The sequence below is a fragment of the Thalassophryne amazonica genome, chromosome 5, assembly GCF_902500255.1.
Source record: "Thalassophryne amazonica chromosome 5, fThaAma1.1, whole genome shotgun sequence".
Classification (NCBI taxonomy): domain Eukaryota; kingdom Metazoa; phylum Chordata; class Actinopteri; order Batrachoidiformes; family Batrachoididae; genus Thalassophryne; species Thalassophryne amazonica.
Genome location: NC_047107.1, coordinates 49,616,534 through 49,643,898, shown reverse-complemented (window position 1 = coordinate 49,643,898; position 27,365 = coordinate 49,616,534). Strand labels below are relative to the sequence as shown.

The 27,365-nt window shown below is 42.7% G+C and overlaps 1 protein-coding gene across 1 annotated transcript in view; it reads left to right on the top strand.

Annotated features, from left to right (window-relative positions):
• The window catches only part of epg5 (ectopic P-granules autophagy protein 5 homolog (C. elegans)), a 94,173-nt gene that overhangs the window by 11,788 nt on the left and 55,020 nt on the right, over nucleotides 1-27,365 (top strand). Inside the window, exons 4-14 of the mRNA XM_034170167.1 lie at nucleotides 1,834-2,094; nucleotides 2,178-2,376; nucleotides 2,503-2,639; nucleotides 3,616-3,723; nucleotides 3,809-3,882; nucleotides 3,973-4,081; nucleotides 12,839-12,953; nucleotides 13,037-13,187; nucleotides 13,312-13,473; nucleotides 13,562-13,719; nucleotides 14,026-14,177. Of these exons, the coding sequence (XP_034026058.1) occupies nucleotides 1,834-2,094; nucleotides 2,178-2,376; nucleotides 2,503-2,639; nucleotides 3,616-3,723; nucleotides 3,809-3,882; nucleotides 3,973-4,081; nucleotides 12,839-12,953; nucleotides 13,037-13,187; nucleotides 13,312-13,473; nucleotides 13,562-13,719; nucleotides 14,026-14,177 (1,626 nt within the window). The remainder of the gene's footprint in view (nucleotides 1-1,833; nucleotides 2,095-2,177; nucleotides 2,377-2,502; nucleotides 2,640-3,615; nucleotides 3,724-3,808; nucleotides 3,883-3,972; nucleotides 4,082-12,838; nucleotides 12,954-13,036; nucleotides 13,188-13,311; nucleotides 13,474-13,561; nucleotides 13,720-14,025; nucleotides 14,178-27,365) is intronic.

The window sequence follows — 27,365 nt, the reverse complement described above, 5'->3', positions numbered from 1 at the left end:
CAATAAAAGGCCACTCTGAAAGGTGCAGTTTTGTTTTATTGGGGGGGGGGGATACCAGTCAGTATCTGGTGTGATCACCATTTGCCTCATGCAGTGCAACACATCTCCTTCGCATAGAGTTGATCAGGTTGTCAATTGTGGCCTGTGGAATGTTGGTCCACTCCCCTTCAGTGGCTGTGCGAAGTTGCTGGATATTGGCAGGAACTGGTACATGCTGTCGTATACACCGGTCCAGAGCATCCCAAACATGCTCAATGGGTGACATGTCCGGTGAGTATGCCGGCCATGCAAGAACTGGGACATTTTCAGCTTCCAAGAATTGTGTACAGATCCTTGCAACATGGGGCCGTGCATTATCCTGCTGCAACATGAGGTGATGTTCTTGGATGTATGGCACAACAATGGGCCTCAGGATCTTGTCACGGTATCTCTGTGCATTCAAAATGCCATCAATAAAATGCACCTGTGTTCTTCGTCCATAACAGACGCCTGCCCATACCATAACCCCACCGCCACCATGGGCCACTCGATCCACAACAGTGACATCAGAAAACCGCTCACCCACACGACACCACACACGCTGTCTGCCATCTGCCCTGAACGGTGTGAACCGGGATTCATCCGTGTAGAGAACACCTCTCCAGTGTGCCAAATGCCAGCGAATGTGAGCATTTGCCCACTGAAGTCGGTTACGACGACGAACTGGAGTCAGGTCGAGACCCCAATGAGGACGACGAGCATGCAGATGAGCTTCCCTGAGATGGTTTCTGACAGTTTGTGCAGAAATTCTTTGGTTATGCAAACCGATTGTTTCAGCAGCTGTCCGAGTGGCTGGTCTCAGACGACGGAGGTGAACATGCCGGATGTGGAGGTCCTGGGCTGGTGTGCGTACACGTGGTCTGCGGTTGTGAGGCTGGTTGGATGTACTGCCAAATTCTCTGAAACGCCTTTGGAGACGGCTTATGGTAGAGATATGAACATTCAATACACGAGCAACATTCCTGTTGACATTCCTGCTGTCAGCATGCCAATTGCACGCTCCCTCAAATCTTGCGACATCTATGGCATTGTGCTGTGTGATAAAACTGCACCTTTCAGAGTGGCCTTTTATTGTGGGCAGTCTAAGGCACACCTGTGCACTAATCATGGTGTCTAATCAGCATCTTGATATGGCACACCTGTGAGGTGGGATGGATTATCTCAGCAAAGGAGAAGTGCTCACTATCAGATTTAGACTGGTTTGTGAACAATATTTGAGGGAAATGGTGATATTGTGTATGTGGAAAAAGTTTTAGATCTTTGAGTTCATCTCATACAAAATGGGAGCAAAACCAAAAGTGTTGCGTTTATATTTTTGTTGAGTGTATGTAGTGTTCATTACAGTTTTCCTGACATCTGATATGATACACTACATTGCTCTGTTTGTAACTAGGGATCCTGTCCTTAGGATGAACTAATTTCTGTCTCAAGGTGTTGACTGGTTTAAAGTAAACTGGGATTTTGTGCTGTCTGAAGATCCTCTGTAGTTTTTCCCCTACTCCTGCTAAATAAGGGAGAGACATATGTGGAATAATGAAATGTGTCTGTCTGCTCATCATGTGGACATTGTTGGTGATTTTCTTTGTAAAATGTGTCTTCATCACTAATATTACAACAATATGTTAGTATTTGGTCCAAAAAAGAATTTTTGACACTGATTTATCACTTTGTCGATATCATACATTTTTGGTTAACTGAGTGCTTTTTTTAAAATTTGAATTTAATTTAATTTTTATTGTTTTCGTACATGCATGCATGAGTCACATAACCCAGCTCAACTTTTTGTTTGTGCAGGCGTTCTCACCAGAACAACTGCGTGTCTGGGAGCCAGGTGGGGGTCTGCAAACATGGCTAGAGGGTGTAGAAATTTACACCACTCAGTTCTGTGCTCTGGCCAGACAGGACAATCACGAGCTGACTGAACTGTTGCAGAACTACTGGCGCTGCCGCAGACAGCTGACCCAGTCTCACACGCAGCTACATACACAGTCCTCTGACTGCAAGAGTACAGAGAACCGTCTCTGGACCTTCAGAGATGAGCAACTTACGCTTCAGGTGTGTTAGTTGAAAACCAGAAATTTTGAAGTGTGAAAGCTGTGATGATTCTCTGCTTTTACGGTGCATTTCTTTCCTAACAGGGTGTGTGTGCAGATCAGTCCAAGGTGTGCGGGTACCACCGCTACCAGCAGGCAGAGTTTAGTGAGAGTGTGATGGCAGAACTAAAGAGGTTATTTGAAACGCGTACTGAATTGCTCCATCAAAAAGTGGTGCTGCATGCCTACACGGCTGTGCTATCTCGCCTCCAAGTGGAATCCTACTTGTATCATCTATTAAAAGGTGAGAGACGTATCGTACCTGCCTTGAAGTAGCAGCCTCACACTGATCCACACTCACCTCTCATGCACAGTGCTAATATTTAATACATGCTCCATGTTGTTATAATTTAATTTATTTTTCTAACAGATTGTTCGGGGAGTGAAATACAGCCTTGTTCTCTCCAGCCCCTGAAAGAGGCTGTTAGTGTCCTTTTTAGCTTCGTACGTAGAGTCCTGGATGACTCCCAGTTCCAGACAGACATCCATCACTGGCTGGAGAGATTGGTATCTGCACTCATACGCCTGCTTTCCTTAATCCATGTTTCATTGTCTGAGGTACAGTCAGGTCCATAAGTATTTGGACCTGACTATACTCTTACTTTACTCTTGAAGTACCAACTCCTGACAAATTTAGCACACCATACCATACTGTTTGTATTGCTAAATGATTTAAGTAATCCAAGACATCAGTGTATTGGAAATGTTTACATATCCTTCCCATGTCTGGTTAAAAGAAAACGAGCTGCAAAAGTGATGACTTGTACAAATGATAATCCTTCAATTTTGCCTTAAAATAGGCCACACCAGAGTATGTCACACCTTTTTTCTGTATTATCAACTCTTTAATTTGGGATTTTTGTGCATTGTTGTAGTGAAATTTTATTATTAATATTTATTCTTTTAATATTGGAATTTATTTTGTTTAGTGCTTTGATTCCTGGAATGTCCTACCTAAATATTATTATTATTAACATGATTTTTCTGTATACAGGTAAACCTCGTTAACTCATGCAAGTTCAGGTCTACAAAATCGGACCGCGAGTTATCTGAAACCGTGAGTTAATGAGGTTTACCAAAAAAAAAAACTATAATCAGCTTACTTTGCCATATTATAATAGTTTTGACCATTTGAAGTGTTATTCCTTCCTGGATGGTGATGATTTCTTCATCTGGAGTGGGTTTGGAATCTTTTTTCCTCTTCCAGAGGAAAAATCAGAAGTGACTTTTATACAGTCTAAATTTTCGGGGTCCACAAATCGGCCGCGAGTAAAGCTGAAACCGACTTATGTGAACGCAAGTTAATGAAGTTTACCTGTATAAGTTGCACTAGCATATAAGTCACAGGGCCTCCCAAACTAGTAAAAAAAAATAATAAGTAACTTGTACTCTAGAAAGTATGTTGTGGCACATAGACAAAATTACAAAAATTGTCAATGTCCAAATTCTTCTGTCCAGTTATCCACATCTTTCTGCTCTCCAGGTGGCAGTCTTACTGCATGTTGGAGGGTCCAGCGAACACCTCTTCTTACTGTGCCATCTGCTGTGTTGTCCTGCTGGGGTGGGCAAATGGGCTGCTCCATTCCTACAGGTTAGAAACACTCTCTTGTGATTTTTCAGCTGTCTGCATGGTTGTGCATCCAGACAACTTGAGTTTGATCTGTTGTCTGACTCAGATAAAAGTTTGGGGTAAAGCTTGCGGAGTGCAGCATTTCATGCAAGGCTTGGCTATCCTAATGTTGCCTACCAGGTAATTAAATCCTTCAACATATGTCCCTTTTGTTGTCTGTGATGCCTTTGATTCATCTCCCTGACATATGACCTTTCTGTCCTGATTCAGACACCGTGCAGAGTTTCTGAGCCATATGAAGCCATGTGACAGCCAGAGCACCACAGCATCGGGACCTCACTCTGGAAATTGGACACTAGTAGATGAAGGAGGGGAGGAGGTAAGTGTATAGAGGCAACTAATGCATGTGGATAAGGGAGAAAAAGCACAATGCAAATTGAATCCAAAGAATTAATTACAAAGGGGAAAGAGTCCTGGTTGTGCACTCTTAACATTATGAAATTAGTAATTATGTGATGTAGCTTTATGGATTAGAATTAAGATGTATGCATCTACACTGCAGGGGTTGGGCTCAATTACAAATAAGTGTTGTGGACATATTAAAAACAACGTATAAGAGTGTCATTACACTGGTAGGTAAAGGAGGGGAGGAGGTTAGTGTATAGAGGCAGTTATTGCATCTTGATAAGGCTCCCTGTACAACACAGGTCTTCAACTCGTTCCAGAAAGGACCAAGAGGGTGCAGGTTTTCTTTGCAACCACCCACTCCACCAGGTGACTTCAGTGATTAACTGAATCCACCTGCTCAAAGTGATATTAATCAGTGAAATCACCTGGTGGAGTGGGTGGTTGCAAATCAATCAATTCAATTCAATCAATTTTATTTATATAGCGCCAAATCACAACAAACAGTTGCCCCAAGGCACTTTATATTGTAAGGCAAGGCCATACAATAATTACGTAAAAACCCCAATGGTCAAAACGACCCCCTGTGAGCAAGCACTTGGCGACAGTGGGAAGGAAAAACTCCCTTTTAACAGGAAGAAACCTCCAGCAGAACCAAGCTCAAGTCTTCTGCTGGGACTGGTTGGGGCTGAGGGAGAGAACCAGGAAAAAGACATGCTGTGGAGGGGAGCAGAGATCAATCACTAATGATTAAATGCAGAGTGGTGCTTACAGAGCAAAAAGAGAAAGAAACACTCAGTGCATCATGGGAACCCCCCAGCAGTCTAAGTCTATAGCAGCATAAATGCAGAGTGGTGCTTACAGAGCAAAAAGAGAAAGAAACACTCAGTGCATCATGGGAACCCCCCAGCAGTCTAAGTCTATAGCAGCATAACTAAGGGATGGTTCAGGGTCACCCGATCCAGCCCTAACTATAAGCTTTAGCAAAAAGGAAAGTTTTAAGCCTAATCTTAAAAGTAGAGAGGGTGTCTGTCTCCCTGATCCGAATTGGGAGCTGGTTCCACAGGAGAGGAGCCTGAAAGCTGAAGACTCTGCCTCCCATTCTACTCTTACAAACCCTAGGAACTACAAGTAAGCCTGCAGTCTGAGAGTGAAGCGCTCTATTGGGGTGATATGGTACTATGAGGTCCCTAAGATAAGATGGGACCTGATTATTCAAAACCTTATAAGTAAGAAGAAGAATTTTAAATTCTATTCTAGAATTAACAGGAACCCAATGAAGAGAGGCCAATATGGGTGAGATATGCTCTCTCCTTCTAGTCCCCGTCAGTACTCTAGCTGCAGCATTTTGAATTAACTGAAGGCTTTTCAGGGAACTTTTAGGACAACCTGATAATAATGAATTACAATAGTCCAGCCTAGAGGAAATAAATGCATGAATTAGTTTTTCAGCATCACTCTGAGACAAGACCTTTCTAATTTTAGAGATATTGCGTAAATGCAAAAAAGCAGTCTTACATATTTGTTTAATATGCACTTTGAATGACATATCCTGATTAAAAATGACTCCAAGATTTCTCACAGTATTACTAGAGGTCAGGGTAATGCCATCCAGAGTAAGGATCTGGTTAGACACCATGTTTCTAAGATTTGTGGGGCCAAGTACAATAACTTCAGTTTTATCTGAGTTTAAAAGCAGGAAATGAGAGGTCATCCATGTCCTTATGTCTGTAAGACAATCCTGCAGTTTAGCTAATTGGTGTGTGTCCTCTGGCTTCATGGATAGATAAAGCTGGGTATCATCTGCGTAACAATGAAAATTTAAGCAATGCCGTCTAATAATACTGCCTAAGGGAAGCATGTATAAAGTGAATAAAATTGGTCCTAGCACAGAACCTTGTGGAACTCCATAATTAACCTTAGTCTGTGAAGAAGATTCCCCATTTACATGAACAAATTGTAATCTATTAGATAAATATGATTCAAACCACCGCAGCGCAGTGCCTTTAATACCTATGGCATGCTCTAATCTCTGTAATAAAATTTTATGGTCAACAGTATCAAAAGCAGCACTGAGGTCTAACAGAACAAGCACAGAGATGAGTCCACTGTCTGAGGCCATAAGAAGATCATTTGTAACCTTCACTAATGCTGTTTCTGTACTATGATGAATTCTAAAACCTGACTGAAACTCTTCAAATAGACCATTCCTCTGCAGATGATCAGTTAGCTGTTTTACAACTACCCTTTCAAGAATTTTTGAGAGAAAATGAAGGTTGGAGATTGGCCTATAATTAGCTAAGATAGCTGGGTCAAGTGATGGCTTTTTAAGTAATGGTTTAATTACTGCCACCTTAAAAGCCTGTGGTACATAGCCAACTAATAAAGATAGATTGATCATATTTAAGATCGAAGCATTAAATAATGGTAGGGCTTCCTTGAGCAGCCTGGTAGGAATGGGGTCTAATAGACATGTTGATGGTTTGGATGAAGTAACTAATGAAAATAACTCAGAACAATCTGAGAGAAAGAGTCTAACCAAATACTGGCATCACTGAAAGCAGCCAAAGATAACGATACGTCTTTGGGATGGTTATGAGTAATTTTTTCTCTAATAGTTAAAATTTTATTAGCAAAGAAAGTCATGAAGTCATTACTAGTTAAAGTTAAAGGAATACTCGGCTCAATAGAGCTCTGACTCTGTCAGCCTGGCTACAGTGCTGAAAAGAAACCTGGGGTTGTTCTTATTTTCTTCAATTAGTGATGAGTAGTAAGATGTCCTAGCTTTACGGAGGGCTTTTTTATAGAGCAACAGACTCTTTTTCCAGGCTAAGTGAAGATCTTCTAAATTAGTGAGACGCCATTTCCTCTCCAACTTACGGGTTATCTGCTTTAAGCTGCGAGTTTGTGAGTTATACCACGGAGTCAGGCACTTCTGATTTAAAGCTCTCTTTTTCAGAGGAGCTACAGCATCCAAAGTTGTCTTCAATGAGGATGTAAAACTATTGACGAGATACTCTATCTCACTTACAGAGTTTAGGTAGCTACTCTGCACTGTGTTGGTATATGGCATTAGAGAACATAAAGAAGGAATCATATCCTTAAACCTAGTTACAGCGCTTTCTGAAAGACTTCTAGTGTAATGAAACTTATTCCCCACTGCTGGGTAGTCCATCAGAGTAAATGTAAATGTTATTAAGAAATGATCAGACAGAAGGGAGTTTTCAGGGAATACTGTTAAGTCTTCCATTTCCATACCATAAGTCAGAACAAGATCTAAGATATGATTAAAGTGGTGGGTGGACTCATTTACATTTTGAGCATTTGAGTCTAATAATAGATTAAATGCAGTGTTGAGGCTGTCATTCTCAGCATCTGTGTGGATGTTAAAATCGCCCACTATAATTATCTTATCTGAGCTAAGCACTAAGTCAGACAAAAGTTCTGAAAATTCACAGAGAAACTCACAGTAACGACCAGGAGGACGATAGATAACAACAACTAAAACTGGTTTTTGGGACTTCCAATTTGGATGGACAAGACTAAGAGTCAAGCTTTCAAATGAATTAAAGCTCTGTCTGGGTTTTTGATTAATTAATAAGCTGGAATGGAAGATTGCTGCTAATCCTCCGCCTCGGCCCGTGCTACGAGCGTTCTGGCAGTTAGTGTGACTCGGGGGTGTTGACTCATTTAAACTAACATATTCATCCTGCTGTAACCAGGTTTCTGTAGGGCAGAATAAATCAATATGTTGATCAATTATTATATCATTTACTAACAGGGACTTAGAAGAGAGAGACCTAATGTTTAATAGACCACATTTAACTGTTTTAGTCTGTGGTGCAGTTGAAGGTGCTATATTATTTTTTCTTTTTGAATTTTTATGCTTAAATAGATTTTTGCTGGTTATTGGTAGTCTGGGAGCAGGCACCGTCTCTACGGGGATGGGGCAATGAGGGGATGGCAGGGGGAGAGAAGCTGCAGAGAGGTGTGTAAGACTACATCTCTGCTTCCTGGTCCCAACCCTGGATAGTCACGGTTTGGAGGATTTAAGAAAATTGGCCAGATTTCTAGAAATGAGAGCTGCTCCATCCAAAGTGGGATGGATGCCGTCTCTCCTAACAAGACCAGGTTTTCCCCAGAAGCTTTGCCAATTATCTATGAAGCCCACCTCATTTTTTGGACACCACTCAGACAGCCAGCAATTCAAGGAGAACATGCGGCTAAACATGTCACTCCCGGTCCGATTGAGGAGGGGCCCAGAGAAAACTACAGAGTCCGACATTGTTTTTGCAAAGTTACACACAGATTCAATGTTAATTTTAGTGACCTCCGATTGGCGTAACCGGGTGTCATTACTGCCGACGTGAATTACAGTCTTACCAAATTTACGCTTAGCCTTAACCAGCAGTTTCAAATTTCCTTCAATGTCGCCTGCTCTGGCCCCCGGAAGACAATTGACTATGGTTGCTGGTGTCGCTAACTTCACATTTCTCAAAACAGAGTCGCCAATAACCAGAGTTTGATCCTCGGCGGGTGTGTCGCCGAGTGGGTAAAAATGGTTAGAAATGTGAACGGGTTGGCGGTGTACACAGGGCTTCTGTTTAGGGCTACGCTTCCTCCTCACAGTCACCCAGTCGGCCTGCTTTCCCGGCTGCTCGGGATCTGCCAGAGGGAAACTAACGGCGGCTAAGCTACCTTGGTCCGCACCGACTACAGGGGCCTGGCTAGCTGTAGAATTTTCCACAGTGCGGAGCCGAGTCTCCAATTCGCCCAGCCTGGCCTCCAAAGCTACGAATAAGCTACACTTATTACAAGTACCATTACTGCTAAAGGAGGCCGAGGAATAACTAAACATTTCACACCCAGAGCAGAAAAGTGCGGGAGAGACAGGAGAAGCCACCATGCTAAACCGGCTAAGAGCTAGTAGCTGCGCTAAGCTAGCGGATTCCTAAAAACACACAGTGAATAATGTGTAAATAATTTAGAGGTGATTCAGCAGAGGGAGTGCTTTAGTTAAGGCACGTGAAGATTACACTGTGAAACAAATCGTTATCTAGGTAACTAGATCAATCTAACTGCGCAGATTAAACAGCTAACAGATACAGAAAAACACCGCTGTGCTCCGGAACAGGAAGTGATACAATACCGCAGTGAGAGAGCAAAGAAAACCTGCACCCTCTCGGCCCTTTCTGGAACGAGTTGAAGACCTCTGCTCTACAACATAAAGTGCATTAGAGGCTGGTGCTTTGCTATTTCAATTTTTCAATTTCATTTATTTAAAAGGGACCATGTGCAGTTAAAACATAAATGTTACCATTTGATGTATTGCACCAGAGTTAGCCTTAGGCTAATTTGCATCTGCAGTCCATAGACACAGATAAATATAACACATATAAAATCTCCAAACATCATAAATAAATACAACACACACAAAGCATTAAACATCACTCAACATATAGCAACACTATGTATCACACATAAAATGCCCCTCACAAGCACTCACACTACATAATCATAGAGTGTAGCAGCATGCATAGCACACAACACTACACCCAGTCACACACACTCCTCGTCTTAAAAGAAAAAAAGGTGAGCACTAACATATTGATGAGTGCATTGTTGCGAGAGTTTTAAATGTTTTTTGATATTAGCTTTAAATTCTCCAAACAAATCACAATTTTTTTTATGTTATGTTGTCTGGAATAGCGTTCCATTGTGTGACCGCTTTAACACAAAAGGCTGCCCGCCCAAATGCTGAGTAGTGAAAGGGAGAGATAGCAAACTCAGAAGGCACACCTTTAAGACACATGGACAACACAAAAACTTCATCAGATACCACCAGTCCAGATCTAACTATTAAACAAACTAAAAGCCAACACTTGTGGAAAAGCACAAAGCCTCACCTTGCTGCTGCACTGCTTCACCGCAAGGAGCTTCAGTAACAACAGTGTGCTCTGACAGGTTGGCACTAATCCATTCATGGTTCGAAATCTTTTCACTTGCACCTGCTTTCTTGATACCCATTGCTCTGCTAATCTGTGTACCAATTGCACCTTAAATATAGACTTAATGTACCTGCTAGTTGCAAATATCTCAAATGTTTCTTGTGTTTTTATGCTTTTTTTTAACTTATGTAGTTTTTTTTTGGCGGGGGGTGGATGTTTGGTTCTTATTTATTTTTTATGAAAATTGTTTTGTTTTTATGCATTTTGAAGTACCTTGATCCTGGGAAAACACTGCTTCATGGTTTTATGGTATATTTGTGTATGGTTGAAATGACAGTAAAGCTATCTTGAATCTACAACAACAACATCCCCAATGCATAATTAACACATTAGATTCAATCCCCATTTCATACCGCTTAAATAGCAGTATGCAATCGGGCACACCCCAAATTGATTTTCTCCCACTGTGCAGTTTGTTTTTACATCCGCTATTGCTGTTACTGCTCCAAGGTGCTAAGGTGGCTATACAGTGTTACTGCCGTATTATGAATGCACCAGCGTAATGCAGAAGAACTCCAGAATAGCAGCATGTAACTGTGTGTCCCTGTATTCTGCTTCGTGCATCGAAGAAGGAGAGCAGGAGCTGCAGAACAGATTGTGGTCCCATCTATGGTGCATGCAGAGCTCCAGAGTGATACAGGGGGGAAAAAATATAAATGATGCCACATTTTACAATGTCATGTGCAGCAAATGCTGCTGTGTGTGCGCACTGGATACAGTTTATTTTTACATTTTGATTTTAGATCTTGCATTTCATGCCGAGTTAAGTTTGCACAGAGAACATTGAGAGTGACAAGTTATGATTGCCCGTTTATGTGAATAAGGGCAAACATGGAAATACAAGTCTGATGGACTTATACAGCCAGCATTTGCCCAAGCGGTGGATGATGCAATTACATCTGTTTTGTCAGGTGTGTGTGTGTGTGTGTTCCTCTACTCTGCCTGTAATAACATGTATGTAACATCATACAGTGCACGTTATGATGTAAATTAGGAAATACAGCACTGCTCACATCATGGGATTTGTCGACATGCTTGAACTGCTGTGATAGTCTCATCTCATCAACACACACAATCAACACACAGCTGCTCTGTACATGCTGCAATGTAGTGGCATGAATTTCCCAATGATCCTCACATAACACAGATTATTTCAGATCATTGTGTAGTGTACGGCCGATTTTACTCTCATAGTTCTTTCTCCTGATGACTGTTGTAGTCAGCTAAATCATACTGTTCAATTTGGGCCCATTTTACCAGAGTTCTGGCCTTTGATTAACGAATCTACACTCACATCAGTTTCATGAGCGGGTGACTGCATTCTGAAATCAACTCCTGTCACATTTTTAGGAGGAATTTCATGAAACTTGGTACAAGTCCTTGTTATAGGTTGGTAATACACATATTATCATATTGTTTGAGTTGAGCCCATTTTACCAGAGTAATCCCTTGATTAACAAACCTCTATGCTGCCAGTATCATGACTTGATGTCTGCATTTTGAAATCAAGTATCACATACCTTGAAACGTTATCAGAATGTCGCAAGCAGTGTTGCCACAGTTACTTTGAAAAGTTACTTTTTTAGTTACTTTATACAGTTACCTTATACGGTTACTTCATTAACATCTTTATGCAGTTACTTTATTAGCAACTGTTGACAGCTTATAAGTAATAAGTAATGTACTTATTAAGGTAATAATAATATGTCAAAATAATAGTAATCTAACTTGGTTACTCTTAAAACTGCATTATTAGCAAAGTAATTAATCAGCAAAGTAATAGTTACTTTTCGGAGTACTCAATCTTAAAATTAACCAAGTTGGATTACTGATTATTTTATTAGTTATATTAAGCAGCTGCCAACAAGTTTTCGTCAGCTGCTAATGAAGTAACTGTAAAAAGTAAATAATAAAATAACTTTCAGAGTTACTGTGGCAAAGTTACTGTTTTTAAGTGCATTTTTTTTAACAGATGTCAGGAGAATTGTACATCAACAAAATGCAATGCATTAGTAAAGGGTGTACATGTCAAGATGAGTTGATTAGGAAAGGCTTTTTACCTAACTTCAAGCCACATTAGTAGGTCCCTTTGGCTGCTCCCTTGTTTTCACTGTTTTTACTCAAGGTTGCTACAGCAGATCCAAGGTAGATCTGCATGTTGATTTAGCACGTTTTACGCCGGATGCCCACATTACGTGGAGAAATGTGGCAGGGGTGGCGTTTGAACCGTGAACCTTCTGTAATGAAACCAAACGCACTATTTCTCTTCAAAATCCAAGGTTTGGTCTGCTTTCCAGTGTAATGTCATAGACCTTTCCCACAGAGACAGAGAAGTGTGGACTTGGATGACTCAGCCTGCCCCCTTGTTTAAACTTTCACTTTTTTCCTCATTTACATATAGCCCCAATTCCAATGAAGTTGGGACATTGTGTAAAATGTACATAAAAACAGAATACAAAGATTTGCAAATCCTCGTCAACCTATATTCAATTGAATACACCACAACGACAATAATAATAATGTTCAAACAGTCTGGGGGTCTCCGTTGCCATATTTTGCGTGTCGTAATGTGCCACACATTTTCAATAGGCGACAGGTCTGGACTGCAGGCAGGCCAGTCTAGTACCCGCACTCTTTTACTACGAAGCCACGCTGTTGTAACACGTGCAGAATGTGGGAGTCCCTGAAAAATTCCAAAATGCTAGACCCTTCTTTCTGTTTAGGATGAGGACCCTGAGAGCAGTTGGATGCTGCTGTGTGAAGAGGACCTGATATCCCTCCTAACCCAGTTCCCGTTCCAGGAGCTCTATTCCCACATGCTGGGGATAAGCAAACCGGGTAATTGGGTCTGTATGTCCTTCTGTTGATTCCATGCATCACCCAGATCAAGAACTCAGTTTTGTTTGTTTTTTTCTTTGCAGGTGTCTATGAACCTCAGACCTACTCTAGTCAAAAGATGATGCGCGTCTTTGCATTTGCCTCCTCATTCATTGAAGTCCTAGCTGTTGGTCTGCAAACTTACAACAGATCACGATACAGACAGCTGGTGAAAAGAATAGGACGCATCATCCGGTCAGTACAACACTGGTATTACCTGCTAAGAACTAGATATGCAACATTCACTTTCTCTTCCCAGAGCCTCAGGCCAATTATAATACAGAATATATTGTGATATTTGTCCTGTCTTCTCCATCAGAATGACGGTTTGTTACGTCAGTGATCACTGGGCCCAGTATGCGAGTGTAACTGGTTCTGATGGACCAAACTCTCATGCACACTCCCTGTCTTTGGCCAAACTGCAGCTGGAATATGACCACTTGTTCCTCAGAGCTGTTTTACATGTTCTTAGAAATAAGAGGTGAGGCCTCATCCAGACATTTGTATTTATTTATTTATTTTATTCTTTATGGTCTTTCATGTTTGTTTTCTTCGCCCTCCTGTCATAGGTTGGGCATTTGGTTGTTCATGTCCGAGTTGCCATATGGGACTCTGTCCAGCTCCATGCTGTGGAGGGTCCTTTATGTTATGCAGAGTGCAGAGACAGAAGAACTGGAAACACTCAGCACTGCAGATAATACACATTCCTGGGCTCAGGCTCTCAGAAGTACGTGTACTTATCCAGCACGAGGTAGTGTTGATCACAACAATTTTCCAGTTTTTAAAAGTTTAACCTGTCTTCAACACAGTTTGTAATGTGCTTATAAAAACATACATGAAAATACAGTTTAAATACACACAAGAAACAGTAAATCTTATGCTCAGTTTCCAGTTCACTTTGGTACCGCAGACTATGCTCCATGTAGGTTTGTAATTACAGTGTACTTGGATGTTGCAACCTTGTATGAAATCATACCAGTCAGAGACTGATGCTACCAGCTCCCTCCATAATATTTTGCAACTTGTGTTGTAGACTCGGAGCACCAGGAGAGGTTTGAGGAGTGGCTGTGTGAGGTGAACAGTTCTGATGGCATCTCCCTCCTCACTGCACTCGCACACATGGCCACACCTACTCAACACTCTGACCCCGCCTTCATCACAACCATAGCTCTCCTTATTTACCAGGTAAGAGAAGAAATTATTGCTATGACACAAGAACAAGTTTATATAAGTAATTTAAAAAAAAAAACATTCAGACCAAAATGTTCAGCCAAAATGTTCATTACTCTTATGCCGCATTCACACCGGGCGCGATCAGACGCTACAAATTCGCGTGGGTCGCCAGGCGACGGACGCGCCTCCTTCGCCCAGTGTGTCGCTCTGCTTGGGTGGACTTTCGTTGCGAAAATTCGCCCCGGTACGTCATCAAATAGGAGGAGCTTCCATTCCGCTCGCCGGCTCAGTCAGTCAGTCAAGCTAACATGACGGACCTTGATCACACGGAGCGAGTTGCTGTGGAAAGCTCCCAATACAGAGAGTATCATTATTTGCTGCAGGAGCTGTGTCTGGGTGACGGCCGCTTTCAGTGGTCCTTCCACCTCTGCGGGACCCAGTTTGAGGATCAACTGTCCCATTCGCGCGCGCACATGTAAACAATTAAAAAAAAAACTCCGCTGCTTGCTACAGCTAGCTCTTCCCCCAAAAAACTCTGTCATAATTGTGTTTAGAAACCAGTCACCATTTGTTTTATTATACATCTGTGTAGTTAATTAGTAAAATATTCTCTACAGACGATTTGCTCGCGCGCGCACATAAAAAAAAGAAGAGGAAAAAGCTCCGCTCTCTCTGCTGCAAGTAGGGCTGCTGCTCGCTCCAAAAACTCTGTCATAATTGTGTTTAGAAACCAGTCACCATTTGCTTTATTATACAGCTGTGTAGTTAATAAGTAAAATAATCTCCAGGACGATTCGCACACGCGCGCACGTAAAATAAAAATAAAAAGAAACTCCGCTCCCCGCTGCTGTGGTGCTGCTGTTCGCTCCAAAAACTCTCATGATTGTGAAATAAAGGACAAAAGAGACATAAGTACTGCTCACAGGCTGCTACGAGATACAGGACATGTTCACATCTTCAGTCAAACTCCAGACATCTCCACGTCACTACATATTCAGTCCCTGATTGATCATCGCGGCGCGACGAGATGAAAAAGTTCCTCCTTGGGGAGGAGGGCAACGCGACGTGACACGACGCAATATCGCGCCACAAACGCACAAAATGCTCAAAATCGCTTCACTCGCATCCATCGCGTCGCGCTGCGCGGTTTGGTGCCAAAACGCGTCCTTACATAGGGATTACATGGCAACCTCAGAAGAAGTTTTCAGAAGAAGTTTATTGCCATGGCCAGTGAACAGGATTCACAGACTAGGAATTTGCTTCGGTACAATGGTGCAACATTAAGAAGAGATAAAATGCTAAGATAAAATATAACATATGTGTCAAAATAAGATAAAATCTAAGATAAAAAAAAAGAAATATGAAAGGCTGTCTTCAACAGAAAAACAGAGAAACAGAAAAAACAGTGCAGTGGGAGGAGTGCAATTAAAAACCAAAGTACACTGTCTAAAGTGACCCGTGATAAAATGATAAAGTGACAGAGTTAAGCTTAAGGTGACTGAGTTATGAGGAGTTCATGAGTCTAACGGCAGAGGGGAAGAAACTGTTCTTATGGCGGGAAGTTCTGGTCTGGATGGACTGTAGCCTCCTGCCCGAGGGGAGTTGTTTGAACAGACCGTGAGAAGGGTCAGCTGTGATCCGACCTGCTCGGCCCAGAGTCCTGGAGACGTGTAGGTCGTGGAGAGATGGAAGGCTACAGCTGATCACCTTCTCAGCAGAGGCCACAATGCGCTGCAGTCTGTGTCTGTCCCTGGCTGTGGCCCCGGCGTACCACACCATAATGGAGGAGCAGAGGATGGACTCGATGATGGCCGTGTAGAACTGCACCATCAGCTGGACAGGCAGCTTGGCCTTCTTCAGCTGCTGCAGGAAGTACATCCTCTGCTGGGCCTTCTTGATGAGGGAGCTGATGGTTGACTCCCACTTGAGGTCCTGGGTGATGGTGGTGCCGAGGAAGCGGTGACAGACCACACTGGTGATGGGGCTGTTGGTGAGGGTGAGGGAGGGTGGGGGGGCTGTGGCTTTCCTGAAGTCCACGATCATCTCCACTGTTTTCTGGGTGTTGAGCTCCAAGTTGTTGCTGCTGCACCAGGTCACCAGCCGGTCCACCTCCCTCCTGTAGGCAGACTCATCCCCATCGGAAATGAGTCCGATGAGGGTGGTGTCATCCGCAAACTTGATGAGCTTTACAGAGTCGTGGCTGGAGGTGCAGCAGTTAGTGTACAGGGAGAAGAGCAGAGGGGAAAGGACACAGCCCTGTGGAGATCCTGTACTGAGAACCCGAGTGTTCGAGACATTTTTTCCCAGCCATACACGCTGACTCCGGTCTGTCAGGAAGTCTGTGATCCACCTGCAGGTGGAGTTGGGCACGTGGAGCAGAGAAAGCTTGTCCTGGAGCAAAGCTGGAAGGATGGTGTTGAATGCAGAGCTGAAGTCCACAAACAGGATCCTAGCGTAGGTTCTTGGGGAGTCCAAGGGGCTGCAGGATGGAGTGCAGGGCCAGGTTTATGGCATCATCTACAGACCTGTTGGCTCTGTAGGCAAACTGCAGGGGGTCCAGGAGGGGTCGGTGATGGACTTCAGGTGGGATAAAACCAGGCGTTCGAAGGTCTTCATGACTACAGACGTGAGAGCCACAGGCGTGTAGTCATTAAGTCCAGTGATGCGTGGTTTCTTGGGGACTGGAACTATGATTGAGGACTTGAAACAGACTGGAACATGGCATGACTCCAGGGAGGTGTTGAAGATCCCCGTGAAGACTGGGGCCAGCTCATCAGCGCAGTGTCTCAGGGTGGCAGGAGAGACACAGTCTGGGCCCGGGGCCTTACGTGGATTCAGCCTTTTGAAATGTCTCCTCACGTCCTCCTCTTGGACCGAGAGGGCAACAGGGGGAGTAGGGAGGGCAGCAGTGAGAGGGGGGAGGTCCAGAGTGTTTGAATATCCAGTTGTGTGGGGGGTGGGGAGGTGTGAGTCCTTGTCTTCAAAGCGTGAATAGAAGACGTTCAGGTCGTTGGCCAGCTTGAGGTCGTCAATAGAACGAGGTGCTTTGGGCTTGTAGTTGGTGATCTCTTTCAGCCCCCTCCACACAGAGGCCGAGTCATTGGCAGAGAACCTTTGCTGCAGATGTGAACTGTACATGGATTTAGCCTTTGCCACCTCCTTGCTAAATCTGTACTTTGCACCTCTATAGCTGTCTCTGTCTCCTTCTCTGAAAGCCACCTCTTTCTGCTGACGGAGCTGCTGGAGTTTAGGTGTGAACCAGGGCTTGTCATTGTTATATCTCACCCTGGTACGCTGTGGGATGATGCTGTCTTCACAGAAATGGATATATGACGTCACAGTGTCCGTGTAGTCATCTAGACTGTCTGTTGAAGCCTCAAACATATCCCAATCCGTGGTGGCCAAGCACGCGCATAGCTCCTCTACAGGTTCATTGCTCCACACTTTAGACGTCCTCACAGCAAGTTTAGAGAGTTTAAGTCTCTGTCTGTACGTGGGGATCAAGTGGACCATCACGTGATCTGAGAGTCCCAAAGCTGCACGGGCCACCGCGAGGTAGGCGCCGCGCACTGTCGTGTAACAATGATCTAACGTGCTCCCTTCTCTGGTCGGGCATTTAACAAACTGTTTGTATTTTGGTAATTCCTGACTGAGATTCCCTTTGTTAAAATCACCGAGAATTATAACAAGAGAGTCCGGAAAGTCTCTCTCCACGCTCATAATCTGATCCGCGAGCGCGCGCTCGGCCTCGTGCACGTCCGCGCTCGGTGGAATATACACAGAGCAAAGTATGAAAGAGTTAAACTCACGTGGAGAGTAGAACGGTCTGCAGTTTATGAGGAGATATTCCAGAGAGGGACAGCAGTGTTGGGAGATCACAGTCACATCAGAGCACCAGGCATTGTTGATATAGAAGCAGAGTCCTCCACCTCTTGTTTTTCCACCAGAGACTGCTCGGTCTCTGTCTGCGCGGAGGAGTTGGAATCCCTCTAGTTGGAGCGCGCAGTCCGAGTGCTCCAACTGTCCTGTTGTTGCTGATCAGTGGTGGCGACTGCCTACGTTTTTGGTGCAGATTCCCAATCACGGCCTGACATCAGGTGTATGTGATGGTAAATGTAGTGTTGTAGAACACTGGGAATTTTTTTTACATGTTTAAAAAAAAAAAAAAAAAAACGAGACCACAGGCTACATTGTGATCCAGAACAATGAATAGTTGGATGTAATTTGTATGTATTTTGCAGCTGGGTACAATATGCAGTAATCAGGACCTCCTGTTCTTTGAGCAGAAGCCTCTTTCTGATTCTCCTCTGCAAGATTTCATCACTTTTACAGCTAGTTTTCTTGAGACAATTCAGGGAATGGATACACAAATATTTCCCAGTCACTGAATGTGTCTTGGACTTCATTTACATGAATCATTAAGTAATACAAACAGTATGGTACTGTGTGGTAAATGTGTATCAATTAGGCAGTTCTCAAAACCTGAGTGACCATTTTCTTCTTATTCTTCTTCTCCTCCTCTTGAGAGTAACTGTTGGCCTTAAATTGAGGAATGGATACATATTATCAACTGAAATGAAGCTGACCACACAAAACATGAAATGTCTTAGGTTCATAATGTCTGCAATGAAATAGAAATCAAAGTAAATGTAAGGACCACTGCATTTTGTTTTTATTTGCATTTTCCATATTGTTCCAACTTTTTTGTGATTTTGGGTCACATCCCCATGAATCACATGAAAAGCATTTTGCACTCCAACAGAAGACTGTTTGAGATATAAACAGATTAATTTTAGCTTTGTGGAAACTGTGGGGAATAATGTGGGAACACTCGTAATGGGACTTGTCCATACTCTAATGCAGTGTTTCTCAACCTTTTTTGAGTCGCGGCACCCTTTTTATATTTACAAAATCCTGCGGCACACCACCAGCTAAAATAATATTATAATGCTATTACCTCTGGTTTTGCGCAAAACCCAATTATCGCAATAGAAAATCGATACAGAAAACCGCATTTCGAAAATCCTCAAGCATTTTGCGCTCTGATCTCAAGTAGGGCTGTCACGATTAGAAATTTCTGGAGACGATTAATTGTCAGACAAATAATTGCGATTGACGAATATATTGTCTATTTTTTTTTCTTTTTTTCCCCTTCTTTATATTCTACTATTGTAGTATAATTACACAACTCTGGAAGAACGTTTGGCTTCTGTGAGTGGAGAAACTGGGAATGGTGCAACATTTTTATTTTTATCTTCATTTTACATACAGTCCCAACTTTTTCTGATTTGTGGTTGTTTCTGTTGCATTTCTGAAATTGTTTCTCCTCATCAGTCACGTTTTGTGCTTAAACACTACATTAAGCTCCAAGACTGAACAAATAAATACCTTTGGAAAATAACAGCTGTTAAAGTTCAGAGTTCTCACCTGCTTTTTGTGATCTGTGCGTCTGAACATTTTTTTTTTTGTGTATCTCAGTTCATTCATATATTCTCATTTTTTAAATATGTTTTTAAAGATATTTGACCGTTTATTTCATCTCATGGTCTCATAAATTCAGCATACGACGCGCACATGGTGTGAACAGGACGGTAACGGCAGAATCACACCTTTAGAGAAAGTTCAGAGAGAAGTAAAAGCTTCACGTTTTCGTTTTGTTAACATGTTCACTCCATTTAAAATCCTCTCTCTGCTCTGCGCTCGCTGCGCACTGAACGTGTCGCGCCTGCATTCAGGAATCTCCCTCACCCACCCCCTCCCTCGCAGTCTGCAGCCTGTGCGCACACAGGCACAGACACACACACCGACAGCTCCGCATTTTAGACGGCTTTTGAAGGAGACGGCACTGTTTTAATCGGCCGTCAGCCTCCTTGTTATTGTCCCGCCTTAAGACGAGAGCGAGGCTGCAGCACAATGACGTCAGATTCTGAGTCGTTTTATGCTTTGTGGATAAAATAAATAATTCACGGTAATCGCAAATATGAAAAATAATCGCGAATATGAAAAATACCCACGGCACCCCTGACGATCGATCACGGCACCCTAGGGTGCCGCGGCACCCCGGTTGAGAATCACTGCTCTAATGTATTCGGCAATAACCCGTAATAGTCGGCAGTCACCTGTTAGGCTCTTTTGTAAGTGGTCGTATTAATTTTTTTTCCCTGCTGTTTTAATAGTTTGGGTCCAGTTTCCTCAATTTTGTAATTGGGATGCAAATTCGGATCCAATATCAACATTGGGAGACTGCCACTGTCTGGCTGCCTTAATTCTTTTTGGAATAGATTCAACAGTCTGTTTGAAACATTTGTCAGTCATTCTGATCCATAGTGACACGATAGAATCACAGTTTTCACGCCATTATACCACCAGCAGACTGACTTGTTGATACAAGGCAGGATAGACATTAAATCGGTGTGTAACTTTGCAAAAACAATGTCGGACTCTGTAGTTTTCTCTGGGCCCCTCCCCAATCGGACCGGGAGTGACATGTTTAGCCGCATGTTCTCCTTGAATTGCTGGCTGTCTGAGTGGTGTCCAAAAAATGAGGTGGGCTTCATAGATAATTGGCAAAGCTTCTGGGGAAAACCTGGTCTTGTTAGGAGAGACGGCATCCATCCCACTTTGGATGGAGCAGCTCTCATTTCTAGAAATCTGGCCAATTTTCTTAAATCCTCCAAACCGTGACTATCCAGGGTTGGGACCAGGAAGCAGAGTTGTAGTCTTACACACCTCTCTGCAGCTTCTCTCCCCCTGCCATCCCCTCATTACCCCATCCCCGTAGAGACGGTGCCTGCTCCCAGACCACCAATAACCAGCAAAAATCTATTTAAGCATAAAAATTCAAAAAGAAAAAATAATATAGCACCTTCAACTGCACCACAGACTAAAACAGTTAAATGTGGTCTATTAAACATTAGGTCTCTCTCTTCTAAGTCCCTGTTGGTAAATGATATAATAATTGATCAACATATTGATTTATTATGCCTTACAGAAACCTGGTTACAGCAGGATGAATATGTTAGTTTAAATGAGTCAACACCCCCGAGTCACACTAACTGTCAGAATGCTCGTAGCACGGGCCGGGGCGGAGGATTAGCAGCAATCTTCCATTCCAGCTTATTAATTAATCAAAAACCCAGACAGAGCTTTAATTCATTTGAAAGCTTGACTCTTAGTCTTGTCCATCCAAATTGGAAGTCCCAAAAACCAGTTTTATTTGTTATTATCTATCGTCCACCTGGTCGTTACTGTGAGTTTCTCTGTGAATTTTCAGACCTTTTGTCTGACTTAGTGCTTAGCTCAGATAAGATAATTATAGTGGGCGATTTTAACATCCACACAGATGCTGAGAATGAATTATTAGACTCTATTGGCTTTGCTCAAAAAGTAAATGAGTCCACCCACCACTTTAATCATATCTTAGATCTTGTTCTGACTTATGGTATGGAAATAGAAGACTTAACAGTATTCCCTGAAAACTCCCTTCTGTCTGATCATTTCTTAATAACATTTACATTTACTCTGATGGACTACCCAGCAGTGGGGAATAAGTTTCATTACACTAGAAGTCTTTCAGAAAGCGCTGTAACTAGGTTTAAGGATATGACACAGTGCAGAGTAGCTACCTAAACTCTGTAAGTGAGATAGAGTATCTCATCAATAGTTTTACATCCTCATTGAAGACAACTTTGGATGCTGTAGCTCCTCTAAAAAAGAGAGCTTTAAATCAGAAGTGCCTGACTCCGTGGTATAACTCACAAACTCGTAGCTTAAAGCAGATAACCCGTAAGTTGGAGAGGAAATGGCGTCTCACTAACTTAGAAGATCTTCACTTAGCCTGGAAAAAGAGTCTGTTGCTCTATAAAAAAGCCCTCCGTAAAGCTAGGACATCTTTCTACTCATCACTAATTGAAGAAAATAAGAACAACCCCAGGTTTCTTTTCAGCACTGTAGCCAGGCTGACAAAGAGTCAGAGCTCTATTGAGCTGAGTATTCCATTAACTTTAACTAGTAATGACTTCATGACTTTCTTTGCTAACAAAATTTTAACTATTAGAGAAAAAATTACTCATAACCATCCCAAAGACGTATCGTTATCTTTGGCTGCTTTTAGTGATGCCGGTATTTGGTTAGACTCTTTCTCTCCGATTGTTCTGTCTGAGTTATTTTCATTAGTTACTTCATCCAAACCATCAACATGTTTATTAGACCCCATTCCTACCAGGCTGCTCAAGGAAGCCCTACCATTATTTAGTGCTTCGATCTTAAATATGATCAATCTATCTTTGTTAGTTGGCTATGTACCACAGGCTTTTAAGGTGGCAGTAATTAAACCATTACTTAAAAAGCCATCACTTGACCCAGCTATCTTAGCTAATTATAGGCCAATCTCCAACCTTCCTTTTCTCTCAAAAATTCTTGAAAGGGTAGTTGTTAAACAGCTAAATGATCATCTGCAGAGGAATGGTCTATTTGAAGAGTTTCAGTCAGGTTTTAGAATTCATCATAGTACAGAAACAGCATTAGTGAAGGTTACAAATGATCTTCTTATGGCCTCGGACAGTGGACTCATCTCTGTGCTTGTTCTGTTAGACCTCAGTGCTGCTTTTGATACTGTTGACCATAAAATTTTATTACAGAGATTAGAGCATGCCATAGGTATTAAAGGCACTGCGCTGCGGTGGTTTGAATCATATTTGTCTAATAGATTACAATTTGTTCATGTAAATGGGGAATCTTCTTCACAGACTAAAGTTAATTATGGAGTTCCACAAGGTTCTGTGCTAGGACCAATTTTATTCACTTTATACATGCTTCCCTTAGGCAGTATTATTAGACGGTATTGCTTAAATTTTCATTGTTACGCAGATGATACCCAGCTTTATCTATCCATGAAGCCAGAGGACACACACCAATTAGCTAAACTGCAGAATTGTCTTACAGACATAAAGACATGGATGACCTCTAATTTCCTGCTTTTAAACTCAGATAAAACTGAAGTTATTGTACTTGGCCCCACAAATCTTAGAAACATGGTGTCTAACCAGATCCTTACTGTGGATGGCATTACCCTGACCTCTAGTAATACTGTGAGAAATCTTGGAGTCATTTTTGATCAGGATATGTCATTCAAAGCGCATATTAAACAAATATGTAGGACTGCTTTTTTGCATTTACGCAATATCTCTAAAATCAGAAAGGTCTTGTCTCAGAGTGATGCTGAAAAACTAATTCATGCATTTATTTCCTCTAGGCTGGACTATTGTAATTCATTATTATCAGGTTGTCCTAAAAGTTCCCTAAAAAGCCTTCAGTTAATTCAAAATGCTGCAGCTAGAGTACTGACGGGGACTAGAAGGAGAGAGCATATCTCACCCATATTGGCCTCTCTTCATTGGCTTCCTGTTAATTCTAGAATAGAATTTAAAATTCTTCTTCTTACTTATAAGGTTTTGAATAATCAGGTCCCATCTTATCTTAGGGACCTCGTAGTACCATATCACCCCAATAGAGCGCTTCGCTCTCAGACTGCAGGCTTACTTGTAGTTCCTAGGGTTTGTAAGAGTAGAATGGGAGGCAGAGCCTTCAGCTTTCAGGCTCCTCTCCTGTGGAACCAGCTCCCAATTCAGATCAAGGAGACGGACACCCTCTCTACTTTTAAGATTAGGCTTAAAACTTTCCTTTTTGCTAAAGCTTATAGTTAGGGCTGGATCAGGTGACCCTGAACCATCCCTTAGTTATGCTGCTATAGACGTAGACTGCTGGGGGGTTCCCATGATGCACTGTTTCTTTCTCTTTTTGCTCTGTATGCACCACTCTGCATTTAATCATTAGTGATCGATCTCTGCTCCCCTCCACAGCATGTCTTTTTCCTGGTTCTCTCCCTCAGCCCCAACCAGTCCCAGCAGAAGACTGCCCCTCCCTGAGCCTGGTTCTGCTGGAGGTTTCTTCCTGTTAAAAGGGAGTTTTTCCTTCCCACTGTAGCCAAGTGCTTGCTCACAGGGGGTCGTTTTTGACCGTTGGGGTTTTACATAATTATTGTATGGCCTTGCCTTACAATATAAAGCACCTTGGGGCAACTGTTTGTTGTGATTTGGCGCTATATAAAAAAAATTGATTGATTGATTGATTGATTGATAGAGCCATGGTTCCATGTTGTTTATGCCAAATTCTGATCCTACCAACTAAATGTTGCAGCAGAAATGTAGACTCGCCAGAGCAAGTGACATTCATTATTCATTTCCACTGCAGCAGTTTTGTTTTTTCATCTATTTGAACCAACCAGAGAGGTCCATTTGAAGACATTCTGATACATTCTAACCAAAGAGGCTAATTGTTATCAATTTCAATTTTTCAATTTATTTAATTTTATACAGCACCTAATCACAACAAAGCTGCCTCAAGGCGCTTCACACAAATAAGGTTGAACCTTACCAACCCCTAGAGCAAGCACACTGGTGACAGTGGTAAGGAAAAATTCCCTCTGATGATATTGAGGAAGTACCGTCAAGCATACAAGACTTAGAGGGTGACCCACTGCTTAGGCCATTCGAACAGTTAAAAGGTTTTACAAAGGTGAAGAAACAAAAAACAGGAAGTCAAAACAACATAAAAAATATGCATTTGATGAGAAGACCAGGCAGGCATTTATGCCACAGGCAGGGGTCATCCAGCATTTTTCATGCCATCACTGGGCTTGTTCCCGCTGCAAAGCCCATTCCAAACACAGTCTGCAGTGTGCTGCATCAGCTTTAGGCATGGCATCTTGCAGTCAATCCAGCACCCTGTGGTTTCAACCCTGCAGTCCTATGTGATATTATCCGTACCTCAGACAGCGAGAAAAAGAGCAGAATCAGTCGGGTGGAAAAACTAAACCTAAGGTATAATTCATCAGCAATAAATCGACAGGAAAGCAAAGAAAATACTAAGGTGATCGCCGGTCGCTAGCCCTAAGCTTCACTAACAGACGCGAATTTAGATGAAGTTGAGGCCGAGACCTGCTCCGTTACTAATAGAAATGAATTTAAAATGATAGGAAGCAAAGTACCACACTATGCCAGTAGTACACTATGCCATCCCTGCTTGGGACTCTGTTGAGGGTGGTCGCATCTCCTCCTCTCTCCTCTATCTCTGCTCCAACCTTCAAAGTCCCTACTTCACCGTACTGTGAATTCTTCAAACTATATTGGATTAACCATGGAATTGATCTCTGAACGCTATTGACACCATTTTTTCAACAAGGAAATCAGGGCCAGGGGACCCTGCGTTCCCAGATGGAACCTACCCTGCGGGCTATGTTCTTGATGCCTGGCAGAAATGGCATGTCGCATGCTTGGTGCAGTTCTCTGTGGAGGACGTCGAAGATCTATTTATATTTGGTTTTATTGTAGGAGGGCTGGTACTTATTGGTTTATGTGCTGCCCTGACCTACCAGAGAATTGGCAAGTCAGCTGCCACCAGAACCACGACCCCTCACCTGTCCATCATGATTAATGAGTTGGGCAAGGCGATACATTCTCCGACTGTGTTAACCCTTAAACTCAGATGCAAATTGGATAACATCTTGGAGCAAATGCACGCCTTGCAAAGGAAGATGTCGGAGACCAGGGAATACTCATAAATTGGATCTGGTTGTGCATGTGAGCTGCAGAGGTGTTTTCACTGCTCCGCCATAAACATGGCAGGCTTATCAACCTTTGAAGGACAAAACGCCCCGTTGTTTTCCTCCAGAAGAATTTCAGCCTTGGTGAACCGGCTGCCTTCTTTCTTATCTTCTGCAAGTCCAGCACACACGGACAGAAACTGACATAAACTTAACTCATTTGCCACTCACACATCAACAGAGACTGATACACATGCTCCCACCCCCTCCTTTGTGTTCCTGTCCCCATCCCCCACCTCATCCCAGTCCCCGCTCATGCCACTCCCTTCCCCCTCCGGGGTGCAGTGCAGCTTTAGCTGCTGTAGCTCCCCGTTCCCCCCCAAGCTGGCGGCTGCGCGACCACATGTTGCTGCCCCCCCCCCACACACACACACACGCACATTGCCTCAATTCGGATAATGGACTGTTTCAAAGTTTAGTGCACATAAACAATGTCAAATGTATATGTGTTGTCTTTAATTCTGATGTGTGCCATTATTACGGTAAACAAGTAATAATTGTGGATTGATTGCTGTATCTTGTCTGTGGTAATTGGAGTGTAGACGTAATCTCGTTGTTGTTGCACTTGTGTAATGACAATGATAATAAATCTCATCTATCTATCTATCTATCATACAAGAGGGAGAACAAATGCGTCTTCAGTCTGGACTTGAAAGTCTGTACAGAATCTAAACTGTTTTATTAATGCAGGGAGATCATTCCACAAAACAGGTGCACGATAAGGTGCTCTGTGGCCCGCAGACTTTTTATTCACCCTACGGAAACAAAGTAGTCCTGCACCCTGAGAACACAGAGCCTGGACTGGTACGTAGGGTTTAATTAGGTCACCCAAGTAGTGATGTGGTAGTCCGTGAATCATTTTATAGATTAATAGCAGAACCTTAAAATGCAGCATCACAGAGACATGAAGCCAGTGAAGAGATGCCAAAATGGGTGTAATGTGATCAAACTTTCTGCTTCCTGTCACAAGTCTGGCAGCAGCATTTTGAACCAATTGGAGACCCCTAATGCTGGACTACGGTAAACCAGAAAATGGAACATTGCAGTAGTCCAGTCTAGAATAAACAAATGCATGGATCAGGGTCTCTGTATAGCCATTGACAGGATGGGATGAACCTTTCCTATATTTTGCAGGTGGAAGAAAGCAGTCCCCATAATATCTCTAATGTGTAGGTCAAAGGACAATGTGGGATCAAACATCACCACATTTCTCACTTTGTCAGTGTGATGTATGACACACAAGCTTAGGATTAACATTAGCTGATCAAACTGATGTCTTCTGGACCAAGAACCATCATTTTCATCTTGTCTGCGTTTAAAAGTAAGAAATTGCTGGACATCCAGCTTGTCACTGACGCAAGGCAATCCTCTTAAGGATTTTATGTGTACGAGATTACCAGCAGTTATCGGCATGTACAGCTGGGTGTTATCAGCATAGCAATGATAGGTAATCCCAGAACGCTACAGTATGTGGCCAAGGCATGCTATATAAAGGGAAAAAAGCAGGGGGCCTAAGACACCTCTGTGGAACCCCATAT